The 14,121-nt window shown below is 39.3% G+C and overlaps 1 protein-coding gene across 1 annotated transcript in view; it reads right to left on the reverse strand.

The window, feature by feature from the left end:
* Positions 1-14,121, reverse strand: part of LOC131571517 (transducin-like enhancer protein 4) — a 98,630-nt gene that overhangs the window by 56,503 nt on the left and 28,006 nt on the right. The window contains exons 5-6 of the mRNA XM_058824263.1: positions 10,168-10,230; positions 2,120-2,194 (exon numbers count right to left, since the gene is read on the reverse strand). Coding sequence (XP_058680246.1) covers positions 2,120-2,194; positions 10,168-10,230 — 138 coding nt within the window. The remainder of the gene's footprint in view (positions 1-2,119; positions 2,195-10,167; positions 10,231-14,121) is intronic.

Genomic DNA, 14,121 nt, shown 5'->3' on the forward strand with positions numbered 1-14,121 from the left:
CACTCCTGTTCATTCCATTTTTAAAAAATTAATCACTAAAAGACTGCATGAGATTACTTATCTATAAACATAATGAGTACTCAATTTCAGTCTGTATTGCTCCTGTTTTTCTAAAATTAAAGAGGAACACACATTATTTCCTAAATCAACGTAGAACAGCTGCGTGAAAAAAGGCAGGTAAAAATCAGGATTGTGAGGGAGGCAAGGGCTAGCTGACTTTAATGCACAAACCCAAATCCGACAGTTTAGAGAAGTTTGAGACAACAGAATTTCAGTTGACATGAAAAGAAATTCAGACAGGAAGAGAAAAGAAAATTTACTTCTGTCTGGTAGGGGCAAGACCAACAGAATTACTGCCAGGCTCCCAGAGAAGTGTCTCATCTGTTTATTTTTATTCTGTGTGGTTTAGTGGTTCATGAAAGCAGGACAAATTTAAATAACTGTGTGATGGCCAGTATCTGTAACATCACACACTTTACACTTGCTTCCTTTACTAGAAATCAAATTTCTTTTTGCAGTCTGTCTAATGCAAAGGTGAATTGGCAAAAATGTGCACAGGTAGACTGTGAAGTATGAGTGTGCAAGTACACACAAAAGCACACATGCACATTTATACACACACTACAAATGCACATGCAGCACACACATATAAAAGCTATAACAAAGAAGCCAATCTTTAGCTGCTCACTTTATGCAAAAATGTTAATAAAAGGCAATATTTTTGCTTAGGTAATGAAAACTAATTGGGAAATTATTCATTTCCCACTCTCCCCACTGGAGCATAATAGACATACAACAAATGTTATTCATGATTCTACACGATGCGCTCTGATTCACCCCCTTCTTTCTAACGGGCACTTCAAAGGAAATAAGGGTTACTCTTTTCCATTTATAATTTCTAATTGACTACCAGTGCTTTCTTGTGGTCAGAGGTATACAAAATAGAGCTAGAAATAGCCTATTAAAAACAAGCTACAATCAGACCGCTGCTCTAAACTACTGTCAGCAATGATCAGAAAGTCCTGATTTCCTTGTTAAAAGACAGAGGCATAATTGAAGCCATATCTTCAGTTCAGATTGATTATTCGGCGACCCTTATCCACATCTTCATTCAGCAATTTGAATTTTAATGAAAGTAAATGGAATAATTAGCATTTCAAAGTGTGTTTGATACACTGAATAAAAAAGGAAAAATACTTTTATGTTTAATCTATACACAAAAGAAAAAGCATTTGGGAGGATGCAGAAGATACGAAGTACAGTTGTAGTGTCTTCATTAGAATAACTAAACTGCTTGCTTCAGCTGCATAATTATACAAGAGAATAATGTGTTATTAAGCTATGACTTCTCACCTTTATTTTATGTATTGTGAACAGCTAGAGTTTTAGCTGTTATGTCTCTTCTCCAGTCACAAAATATAAACACTGTGGCTGCCCACACCTATAAAATCTCTGTACTGGGCTAATACCACTGTCAGCAAACGTTTTACAAGAGGAGCTCCATGCACTGTATTTATAGATGACTAAGAGCAGGACACCTATAAGCACAGTGGGGATGACTTTTTCTGCTGCCCGTGTTGATTGTGTGTTTGGTATTTTTGTTTTGGTGGGTGTGTTTTGGTTGATTGGTTTGGTGCGTGGGTGCTTTTTTTGGTTTTCCAAAGTAACAGCTATTTTTTAATGTAAAAATAAAAAGTGTGGTTAATACTCAGAGTCTTGAACCAACACACAGAAGAATATGTGGGCAGCAAGGATGGGGAAAAAAGTCTATCATATCAAGGGTACCTGTTACCATGGCTGCAGAAGCAGACTGGCAGGTGGTATGCAAAGGAAACAATGGTACTTAAATGGAACAACAAAAAAACCACAGGAAAAACAAATACCGAGCCTGCTTTGGGGAATAGATACAACACAGACATTAATTACCCCATTAGTCTTCTTGGCACAGTGCAAGCAAAAGTCTTCAGCTAGTAACCAGCTTTTATGAAGGTCAAGCTACTGAACTTCACCACTGCCTACAACTTTTGCCCACCTGATGGAAATGAGTTCATGCAAGAGAAAAAGAAAAAGAAAAGCTATTTACAAGCACTATCAGAGCTAAAATGGAAAGACCACATACCCCAATGATTGCGTTCAGTTCTGCCATGGTCACTTGTTTGGCACGCTCCACAGCCTGCACCACTTGTTGCTGGTGCTATAAATGAAGATCAGAAACAGAACAAAATTATTTGTTTTCTAAATTATTTAGCATAGATTCTTACTTTTATTGTCTTTATTTGCTTTTCTAAGACATGCAGGATCTGAAGTAACTGCTCTCTAATAGACAGTCACATTGTGTGTTGATAAGCAAAAATATATAGGCAAGGGAAGGATTTTTATCTGTATGCCATTACATGCTGGGAATTACACCTCTGCTTCCCAAAGAGCAGCTCTTTCACAACCTGGCTAAATGGAAAACTGTCTTCCTTTTATTCATCAGCACAGTGTGCTTTTGAATTTAAATGCCATCTTCAAATGTAAGCCTCTTTCCTTACAGCCATGGAAACTTTATGAATAAAGCCCACCCAGTTTTCTGAAAAGAAAGGTGTATCTTTTCAACAAGCACATGGCAACCACATCACTGAGGAATATACAGAGTCTCATCCTAGGTACATTTCAAAGCAGCCCAACCATAATAAAAAAATTTAAAATGGCATTCACAAATCCGTCAAACATGTGAAAGAGAACTAATTATTTCAATCCCCAACATGTAAATTTTAATAACTTTTAAAAGTCCATCAAAAACACATGGTCTAATTAACAACACAGTTTACAAGCTCCAGTGGTTTTATCAGTTTGAGTGATACTGTATTCCTGCACTAAATTCAAAATTGCTGTATGTTGAAAGCTGACTGGTATTTATTTGAAAACATCAACTACAAACAAAATAAGGTTCTCATCTTGCAACCAGATCCATGGCTGTTCAGACCTCCACCAGTGGCAAATTAATCTTCACAGGCAGCCTCGCAGAATCAGCATGACACAGAACAAATAGGTGCAAGGAGGGGTCATGGGGAACTGCGAGTAGGTTGTGTGATCTGCGCTGAGAGTGAGACATCGATGATTTACAGCCACAGGTTGAACAGAAAAAGGAGGGAGGTCCTGACAATCTGGAGAGGTGTGAAAACTGTAACAATGATGCAAACACCAGCTTTGCATCAAAACCAACATCCAGATGTGTACAAAGCTTAAGGGAAAGGTTGAGAAGGTCCCCTTAAAGATTCAAGTTTGCCCTGCCATGGCTGTGTATATGGGCAGAATGGAACCAAGGTACAGACCATCTTGTGCAGCCACTCCCCCTGTGCATCCTCAGCAGAAGCAAAAAGTAGCAAAAGATAAAATGAGGATCCAAATCCTCAAGACCACCTCTAACACAAGAGTTAGGTGAAGATCACTGGGACTCCCCAGGGAGCACCCTAAGCCCCACTGCAGGGGGGGCTTAAACAAGAGGGGCTGTAAAAAAGCGTGCTGCTACTTCAGGGGCTTGGCAGGCCCAGATTTCACAATTCTGAGTGCAACACACGAACAAAAATGGCATTTTCACTTAAAAGCCCTCTTGCATCAAAGTTCTCAGGGCAAAGAAAAACAAACCTAAAAATCCACCCTAACTGTATGTCCTGGTTTTGGCCTGTACAGAACTATTTTTACACAGCAGCCATGAGGTTTGGGTCTGTCTGGGCTGTCCTATACCACCACACCTCATTGTTTCAGGGCAAAAATAGGGCTGGGCTTCCAGAAGAAATGGCTTTTGGTCCAGGAAAGCATGGTAGCTGGGCGGTCTGTCTTTCATTGGTTTTTTGTCCTAGTCTTGGTGAGCAATTTTACTTGTACATCAGTCTCTCTCTGTACATTTTTGTGATTAGCATGGTTGCTGTTACTGTCTGCTTTCTTATCTCATGGCTGTTTCCAGTAATTTGCTCTTATCTCAACCTATAATCTCTGACTTTTTTCTCCCATAGAGGAAGGTTGTGGGGGAAGTGGCTCCATGTCTTTTTTCTTAGTGGGAACACTAAGCTGGGGAGTGCCATTCCTAACCAATGACACTAAGAAATTCTGATCCCAACTAAGAAAAACAGATAAATGCAAGTAGGCAAGGTCATAATTTACAAACACTCCTGGATGGAAGAAAATGGTTTTAGAGTTTGTTTGTTTTTAAGCAAATGAAGGAAATTACTGGACACCACTTAGAATACCACTACTTTTTAGGTGTAAACAGAATAACAGAAGTTTCAGTTTTGTAAAACTACACTGTCAGTATAAACCAAATCTGCCCAATCTATCTTATAAGAATGTAAAGACTAAAAAGCAGGTTGAACATCAGCATACAACCCCTACAACAGATACCAGAAAAAAAGGAAATTATGATATTCAATCACCAAGTTCCTGCTAATGTGTTATTAGCTCCAAGTTATCACTTGTTAAGGATAGGTACAGCTTACATCGATTAAATAGCTGCAAGCCTAGTGACCCATGACTCTATGTATGTCAACAGAGTGATTATAAAAATTACACCACTATTTTCTGATAGAAATCATTCACACCACGGAATTTTTCATTAATTCATTGGAAAAAAAAAAAAAAAACCTAAAAGAACAAAGCAGAGGTTTTAAAATATTTACTTTTAAAAATAAAAACATTTACTGAGAAATTTACTGTCATCTCCTCTGTCCTACCACAGGCAATGCTTTTTGCACTGAGGAAAAGAAAGCTCTTGTATATGTGAGTGTTCTATTCCAACATCAATTTATTTAAATCCTGCTCCCAGGAGAAGAAAAAAATGTCTAAGGCATCTACAAAAGCTGGCCTAAACCTATCAAAATTATTGTAGAACTTACTTGAATTTGCATCCAGGATTTAGAAAATAAGTCAACTCTGCAAAAGTTAGAGTATATTCTGTTCCCTTACAGCAAATACATAAAGAATAGCTCTCAGAAGAATTTGGAAAAAATATTATTTCATTCTTAGGCCAGAGGAAGAAAAGGTGAAGGGATAGACTACCAAAACCCCACTTTCAGATTTCTGCCAGAGCAGTCACACGATCCATCTTTCATTGATTCTAATAGGCTTGGGATTAAGACCTTACAGAGAGGAGAAAACCCGAGGGCCTAGTAACACTGAACCTAAATTAGGTACAGTAGAGACTATTTAAATTCTCCTATTGCTAGCTGCTTCAACATTGATTTCATCTTCAGTGGCTTTGTATGCAAAAGACTCAAAATAGATGGTCTGTAATTAGCCTTTCCATCACTTCCAGCTCATTGCAGCAACAGAGGAGGCACTTCCTCAGCTCCCAAAAGCACCCAGGACTGAGTGACCCTGGCACTACTTCAAGTTACAGACAAAAACCACACACTTGAGTGAAAAAGGGTGCAGGAAAACCCATGCAGGGTTTTGAAGAGCTGTCTGCTCACAGCCTTTCTGAAACTGGGGTGGGCTGGGATCTCTATCTTACCAGCCATGGCTCCAGAAACAGGTGGGGATCTCTACACCTAAAGAACCCACTTGGGTCCAGGGACCCACTGCAACCCAAACCCAAGGTTTTGGGAGGGGGCAGGGAGCCCAGGGGCCCACTGAGCAGGATGGCAGCTGGCTGGTCCAGCCTGAATTGGTACCCAAGGATGGATGGTCCCAACACCTACTACGTGTGCCTGAACACCCTCCTGAGCCAGCGCGCCAGCAACAAGCAGCATTATGTTAAAACCAAGGCATACACATCCGCCTGTCCGCCAAGTGATCACGTAGCGATTTACAGCCAAGTAAAAACAGCAAAAACAAAAAAGGGTTACTTTTTCCCCTACCAAATATAGACACAGGGTTGCAACTTTCACACACATTTAATGCTAGCCTTCGTCTGCGCACACACGCAAATGACAGATCTGGGTTTTTTCAGTTGTGGGAAAACAGTACTTTGCACTGCATTTAACATGCCAGAGCAATGAGCTCGATACCCTGCCCCACCTGTCATGCAGACTAGTACTGTTTCTCCTTTCTCACTTTTTCTCATTTCTTCTCCCCTTTTTGTGTTCTATAGTGAGCAGTGTGCCTGTACTTGCCTCATTTTGGAAAATCACTTCATTTAAGTCTCACAGCGTGTAGCAACAACTACAGAGACCACAAGAAGAACCTAGGCTTTTTCACCATCACAGCGTCTTACCACGCACTTGTCACCTAGCCCTGGCTTATGCACGGGCACTGCAACACGGTGGAAAATTCCCAAGCTTTTCATACCATGTCAGAGCTCTCCACAACTCCCAGTGACAGGCAGAGCTGTGCTGACAGCAAGTGAGCAGCCAAAATTTCCCCAGGCACAGACACAATTACACTGGTGTTAAAAACCCCTAATTACAGCCTGTCTTCAGGGTTGCCACCAACATCCAAAGCAAAACTCACTGAAAAACTTGCTTTGAAGAAGCAAGCAGCCTCTGCTATTCCTTACTTGTATTATTTTGCTGTTTATGATATGTTTAGAGGTAGTACAGGTCTTGCTTAAGAACTGCAGCACTGCCCTTCTTGGAAACCCTATCTAGAGACAGCATAATGAGACAAGGCCATGCCAAAAATGCTAGTGAGAACTGGAAAGCAAATACACATTTACCATGGAGTACAGCACACACTGTAAAGGCTACAAGGGACAAGTTGGGTTACTGCATCCAGGCACCATAACCCAGACAAGATATAATAACTACTTCACAAAAATGTTAGAGCGTTATTAGCAATATATGCATTAATTGCTAATGAGATGCATTTCTTGGCAGAAGGATTACAGATCTCTCAGAGTTCACTTGCATTTACTGTTTAGCTCTAGTCTGGGGCAAGTCTGAGATGGAGGCAAATAATTCTGTCTTCTCAACCTCACATCTCAGACCAAAAGCTATTTCCTCTCAATCAGTATGCAAGAAATCCTGCTCTGCTTCTACATAGTGGATCTCATACTTCTCATTCAAATTTACTGGACTTTAGAAACACCTCTAGGGGAAGTATGTACAAAGAAGAGCAAGCATATTGTGGTCCACATCAACCTCTTTAAAGAAAAACTATCAACTGATATCAAAAAGTTTGAAAAAAGACGACTCCAAGCAGAATTTCCTCTAGATGTTTACATGCCAGTGCTTTGCATTTTATTACACTAGAAGGTACATCTAACGACCTTAGTGTGCACAGGGAAGATGCCTGTTAAAAAACAATCCATCTAGCTAGTTATTAGCTAGCTCACTGGCAGTTGGAAAGGAAAGTGAACCTCCCAGAAAAGTTTATTACAGCCTCCTTCAGCCTTCCAAAATGTTTACACTAAGGCATGTAAATTGACAGGGACCAGTACTTGCTTCTCAAGCAGCTTTTGCAAGTAGTGCTGAGGTCCAAGTTGCCACAACTACAGCATTTGCTGTACATCAGCCAGTTTATATGTGTTTCATGAATATAAACACAGACAATATTTACTCAAAAGAAGGTGACTGTGATATGTATCTCCAGACACACTGAAGAAATGCCACTATCCAACACTGGAGGTCATTCAGCGCTTAGCCCACAATAACAGCCAAAGGTTGCAACCAGCCACAAATACCACCTTGAGCAGACAGGAACTAGCCCCAGCTTGAAAGCCACAGGTTGTGAAAGTGTCATACTCTGCTGAAGCTGGTAAATTCAGCTGAGAAGTGTCAATTAGCAGAGGCACTGTCTATGGCTATAGACATAAAATTAATTGCACTGTACTGGCTAGGTCATTCAAGCATGGGAACACTGAACTATCTACCAACTGCAGCAGATTAAACTAAATTAACTGAATGACCACAACCTACACCCAGGCAGGCACCCCTTTCATTTTATGCAATAGGAACTACTTTGATCACACTGGTATCTCACCGTATCACACAGAGGTGGAAAATGACTGTTGCAGCACAGGAAGCTCAAAACCACAGCAGAAATTGAACACACATTGCCCCTGAGGTCCATATCACATTTTTGACCACAGAATCACTCTTTCCTACAAAAATGGGAAGCTTGTATTTCTTGGTGCTGTTTTTTACAGTCTGCCTAAACTGGAATAAATGTAAAAACAAGGTATCAGTTGACTGTGTGCTTAGGCAGGTTAGAAACTTTGTTTTAAACATATGCTTAGATGATGTACAGCACAATAAAACTGCCCGAGGCCTGGAGAATTTACTGAATACTATACTGGACTGACCCCAGAAATAAAGCAGACAGTAGTACACAGGAGGGTGATGTATTATAAATGCATCCTTTTCACAAGTTCTCTATGTGATTTTGCCCACAATTTCTTACTTCTAAGTGAGTTATCACAAGCCATTGATTCCTTACAAAGTTAACAAGCAATAAGACAAGTTAACCTGGTGCTATTATGAGGCAATAATGTTGCCATCAGTGCATGCAACGACTGTATTTTGTTCATTTTTCCCTCAGGCACAATATAAAGAAGCCTGATCACATTTTTCAGCCATTATTCCACAATTAGACTGCATGCAAAATGCATAAACAGCAAAAGCATGCTGCAATTCAATTCTCTATTAATCTGGATGATGAAATAAAGAGACTTCCATTAAGATATTAACTTTTTAAGGATACAAATTAGAGGGAAACCAAGACTATTACTATACTCAAACGTGAAGCTCAGTTCCCTTTTGACACATCAGTGTATGCCAACATATAATGATTTAAATATGTATTCTTACTTGAAGAGGTCAAAAAATCATCAATATGTTCCTAAACCCATTATAAAAAGGTCACTGGCAGCTGCGCTGTCAAGACACATGAAAAGCTTTTTTTTATGCTTCCCCTCTCAATCCTTCCCTGCTGTCTATATATGGTATGCTATCTCTGAACAGCAAATAAAAATGTGTAACTGCACCCTATAGAGACTCTGAAGCAGTCAAAGTACAAAACAGCTACTTGTTTTAGATCGGTGAAGGACTTGAATTCTGGTCCTCCAGCAATGGAGCAAGAACATTACACATTATTTAGTTTCCACAAATCCATCTTCATAAGCAGAGAGTACAGTGGCACTCACAAACACTGTCAGGTTCTAGTTTTGATGGCGTAATTCTTGTTTCAAATACACACAGACACACACACGTGTGGCACGCACAAAGCTCATTAGCTGAACAGCAACATGGACCACACAGCCTCTCATTGGCAGCCAGCTGAGCAGCTCCCTCTAACAGCACTGGCATTTTATTTAACAACTGAAAAGCCAGGAGGAAGTCACATCGCGTTCTCAGGCATGACGTTTTACAGATGCAACACATAAAAATACACCTTCCAATTCTGTCTTTGCAACTACATATTGTATTAAAATGACACTGTGCGCTAAATTGATGCACACAAACCTGCACCAACAGATCCCAGTGTCCAGTCCCTTTCCTTCAGAGGGGTGGACAAGGGAGGCCAATATGCACCAAAGGTTTCCTTTCATGAACCACCCTTCCTATTTACTTCACACACGCCAGTTGCTTGGAAGTTTCCTCATTAGCTCCCATCTACTCCGCTAAATCCCAGCGCCTTTTAAATTATCTACAATGCACTCACAATAATACTAGCAAATCATAATTTGGAGAAAATTAATGGTTAGAGAAATTAGCTCACAGTGAGTTTCAATTTTCTGTTTATATTCCCCAAATACACAAAAACATAAAAGGATTTAAGGTAGGAAGTAATCAGGGATACAGAGAGCAAAGAGCCAGCATAAAAACTGTGTTTCTATGCCTGCTGTGTTGAACATCACTATTCATGTACCAAAACAGAAGTTTCTGCTGAACTTTAATGTTCACTGCCAAAGATGGAACACAAATTATGCCTTTCTAGCATTTTTGCAAGCTGTCTTTGATTTCAGACCCACAAAATCATAACTGCAAGACAAACTACATTGTATGTTGAAGAAAAGTATTTAAACTAAAATTCTGCTTTGACACTACAACACATTCCATTTCATAAATATATTTAAATGATATTGCAATAGGCTTGAAGATAATGATGATAGTGATAACAGCACAACGGAAAGTCATCTACAAGTGCCAAGAGATCCATAAGGAAACAGTCTCAACACAAAGCCCCACATTTGTAATAGATACAATGATGCAATCATTTAGATCAGAAGCAGTACAAATGACTACCTACCTCTTGGGACAGGAAGGGAATGACTTGTGCACATATAGCATTCAGCCTCTTGACAATTTCTGCCTGTAAGTCACAAGAAAAAAGAAGTTCAATTACATAAATTCTCAAACGCAACTGTCACCCATGAACCCTAAAGAGAAATTTGTTTTCTTTCAACTCTGGCCATACTCTGGCCCAGAGATGTTCTCAAAATAACAAAAGTGTTTGCACAGGGATCCAAATGTACTTAGGAAGCTAGTAATTTCTGCCTAAAATATTTTCCTTAAAACCACTATTTCGAACTGATACAAAGTGTAGTTAATTTTGATTACATAATCACAGGAATTTAAAGAACAGAATCTTCAGGAGATGTAACAAAAAAGATAAACAAAATTCTTTGTATCAAACTGAACTCTCTTATGACGCAAAAGGAAGGATCACTTCAAATAAGAGCAATGCCATTGTAAACAAAGGGAACAAATTCACCCTTTACTTGTAACAGTGTGTATCATGAGAACATTAGCATTGCAATATACAATGTTACTGATAATCATTCTACCATATATTTCAGGAAGGAATACTGCAGCCTTGTAACACACTTCTGCAGTTATCTATTCTCCTGGTTAGTAGTAGCTACTTTCATGTGGCAACTGTAACCACAAATTAATAATACACATTGTTTTATTTTCATATCAGAGATCAATTCTCTGTATTTAATCTGAAAATCTCAATAGAGACAGAGCAGATCTGTTTAAATAACACAAGAATTACAGCTCCAGAAGCAGAATATTCAAAGCCACACAGACTTTCCTACTATAAATCATAATTTTCTTACACTAAATTCTAACCAGGATCAGCTCCTCATTTTACGACCAGACTTTCCTCTTGCAAAGTCACGAATTATGGGATAAAGACATACTAACATGCAATTTAGCATTCCTTCTTCTAAAGGCAAACCTTCCAGCCTTTTTGCTATGCTGTCTTTTAAACAGCAAACACTTGGAAAAGAATCTGTAGATCAGAAAGGCTCACAAGCAGCACTAAAAAGTCAGAAGTTCAAATAAAATAAATCTGGGTTCAAGGAACATTACAGTTAAAAAGCTATGTAACCAGCAGATACGGTTTGTAAGAGGTAAGAGCACATGTGAAACTAACTCTGCCCCCTTGTGCATACTGTGTGATACACATGACTTAATACATACTATTTTGGAATACACTTCTCCCTTTCTGTGAAATCCACCTAGATTCCCATACACTATTTATATAGCAATTTCTATGTTAAACTGTCCTTGTATCTCCTCACGGTTTTCACTGTTTATGCAAGTCCTCATATCATTAAATTTACGCATTTTAATGATTTTTTTTTTCATATTTGTTTAATACATCTTTTCTATTTATTCAGGAGCATAGGTACCTTATAGGATACTTTATAATATGTTCTGTTCGGCAAAAATCTAAATTATCCACAAATTTCAAATACATCTATAATATCAGATATTATCACAAGGCAAAACTTAAATATTCTTTTAAATAGACAGCATTCACTACACTGGTTGACAAGGAAATTTATAACTGCTTGTTACACAGAAGCAGCACAGGGAGTCACAAGTTGTGTGCACCTAAGCTTCAGCCAGAAAGGCTACACTATCCAATACAGCATTACTTGAACAACAGCATTTGATTAAGGAAATGTAGACTGTAATATAAGGCACAGCTGTAAAGTACCTGTTCTTAGTGGTTCTTAGTAATTTCCAAATTTTGGGTTCCAGCCACACTGTTTGTTTTTTGGTTTGTTTTTTTTTTTTTTTTGAGAAATCTCCCCTAAAGCCAGTGAGAAAACTACACATTCTATTCTTCAAGGTTTTTCCATGAGCAGAAAATTCCCCAGTGCCCCTGTCTTGGGGTAAGCTGAAGCCACTCTGACCTGCCATTTAACATATACATGTGCCTTCATGTAAAAAAAAAAAAAAAAAAAAAAAAAAAAAAAAAAAAAAAAAAAAAAAAGGCACACCATGCTTTCTTCTTCTGCAAAACAACTCCTCCCATCTTAAAAATGCCTGTCACAACCTTGCCCTGCACAGCTCCCCGTGAGTAGCCTTTGGAAAACCCCTTTTCTACCACAGCTACATCAGCTAGATACCTTTACTGCACTGCTAAGGAACCGAGAACAAAACCAGCCCGAAGAGCCATGCATGAGCTCAGCATCTAATTTTAAAAAGCTTGTAGATTCATAGATTTTAAGGCCAGAAGGGACTGTTACAATTGTCTTATTTGACCTCCTGGGTAATACAGGCTGTAAAACTTCACTGGCTTCCCCATCAAACCTGTAAATTACCGTTCAGCTAGAATATAGGTTAGTCAACAAAAATAATTGTATTCAATTTACTTTGAGGCATTTCTTCTCAAGTAAGGTACTCAACCACAGATACTTCAAGTTATTTCAGTTATTATGTTTTTCTTTTGATCACTTCTCTCCCTTCTCCCCAACAGATGTATGCCTCCCTTCTACCGCTCTTCTGGCCAATGTGGGCTGAAATACATTTACTCAGTATTTATAGAAAAATTCACCTCTGGCAGATTCCAAACCTGGGAAATATTCAACTAAAAAGGGTTTTCTAAAAAGCTGTAAGTAACTGAAAACAGATGGCTGAATACGTACAGTTACACAACAGCAATAAATTTCTTTATATCAATCCCACTGGAGTGCAGAACGAGTCCTTGCATGCTGTATGCAGGGAAGTAAGCTGATGGAGACAGCACCCAACTCATCTTGTGGAGAAGAAAAATAGCTAAAACAGGTTCAAGTGATGTCAAAACATCCCTCAGCAGCATATCTGCTAGGCCAATCACAACAAAGCCAAAAAGCCCTGGCTATGCCGAAGTGTTTGCATTTTTTCTTTATTAAAACAGTCTTCACTTTCCCTAACAAAAAGCATCCCCAGTTGCTTTTATGGTTGTGTATACAGTTATCATCCTCCAAACTCAGGCAGCAAGGAAACAGGCCAGCTGAGCAGCAGCAGACTGAAGAGACACAGCATGACTGAGACACGGACTGCCTACCTTTGGAGACCACATGCACTCTGAAGGCATAAAGGAAAACACTGTGTACGTGCACAAATGATAGGAAGGTACACACTCTGTACCAGTAAAAGTATCACACCAGGCATTTTCACGTGGTAAATATGAAGTACACTCTGTCTCAATACTTCAACTGTTTCGACAATTAACTGCCGGAGATAATGCCACAGCAAGAGGCTTGATTGTCTTCCACAAAACATACAGGAGAAAGGAGTTAGCTGCCAGAAGCTAGTTGGATGGGATTCTTGAGATGCTGCCCTGAAGCTTGAAGGTGTAGGTACTGATGACACAGATTAGCATCTCAGTAGACCTATTCCTAGTACCCCTGGAGGAAGACTGGAAACTCATTCTTCTTTGCCTAAGGTACAAACTCCGACACAAGGTAAAGCACAAATTCACATTTCTACTCACACACATTTTTACAACCCTACATTTGAACAACACTTCAGGATTTCTTTTTTCTGTTAGGCATCAGGTCAATAGGTTTTTCATGATCAGTCTAACTGCCAGGAGAAGGAGAAAGTATGATTTCATAAAACCAGGCATCCAATTCCTCACACAGAAAGTCAAAGTTGCCTCGGAAACACGGCTGCTTCCAGAGTCATCTAATTTTACCTCTTTTGTCCCATAGGACCAGGCTTTAGAGAGGCTTCATTTATTTACAGGCCCTTCCACTGGGCTTCAGTTATCAGCCAGCAACGCTGTGGACACACACACTTCTAATGGCCTATGTTTTGAAACCAAGTCTAATCTGATGGCACAGAGCCCAAACTCCTTTTCCAGCATAGCCATTAAAGGATGTAGGTTATTGCTGTTGTCACCATTGATATTTGTCATTGTAATGTAATTAGGGCCCTAAAATGATGCATTACAGCCCTTGGCACAGCTTCTATTAAA

The sequence above is a fragment of the Ammospiza caudacuta genome, chromosome Z, assembly GCF_027887145.1.
Source record: "Ammospiza caudacuta isolate bAmmCau1 chromosome Z, bAmmCau1.pri, whole genome shotgun sequence".
Classification (NCBI taxonomy): Eukaryota; Metazoa; Chordata; class Aves; order Passeriformes; family Passerellidae; genus Ammospiza; species Ammospiza caudacuta.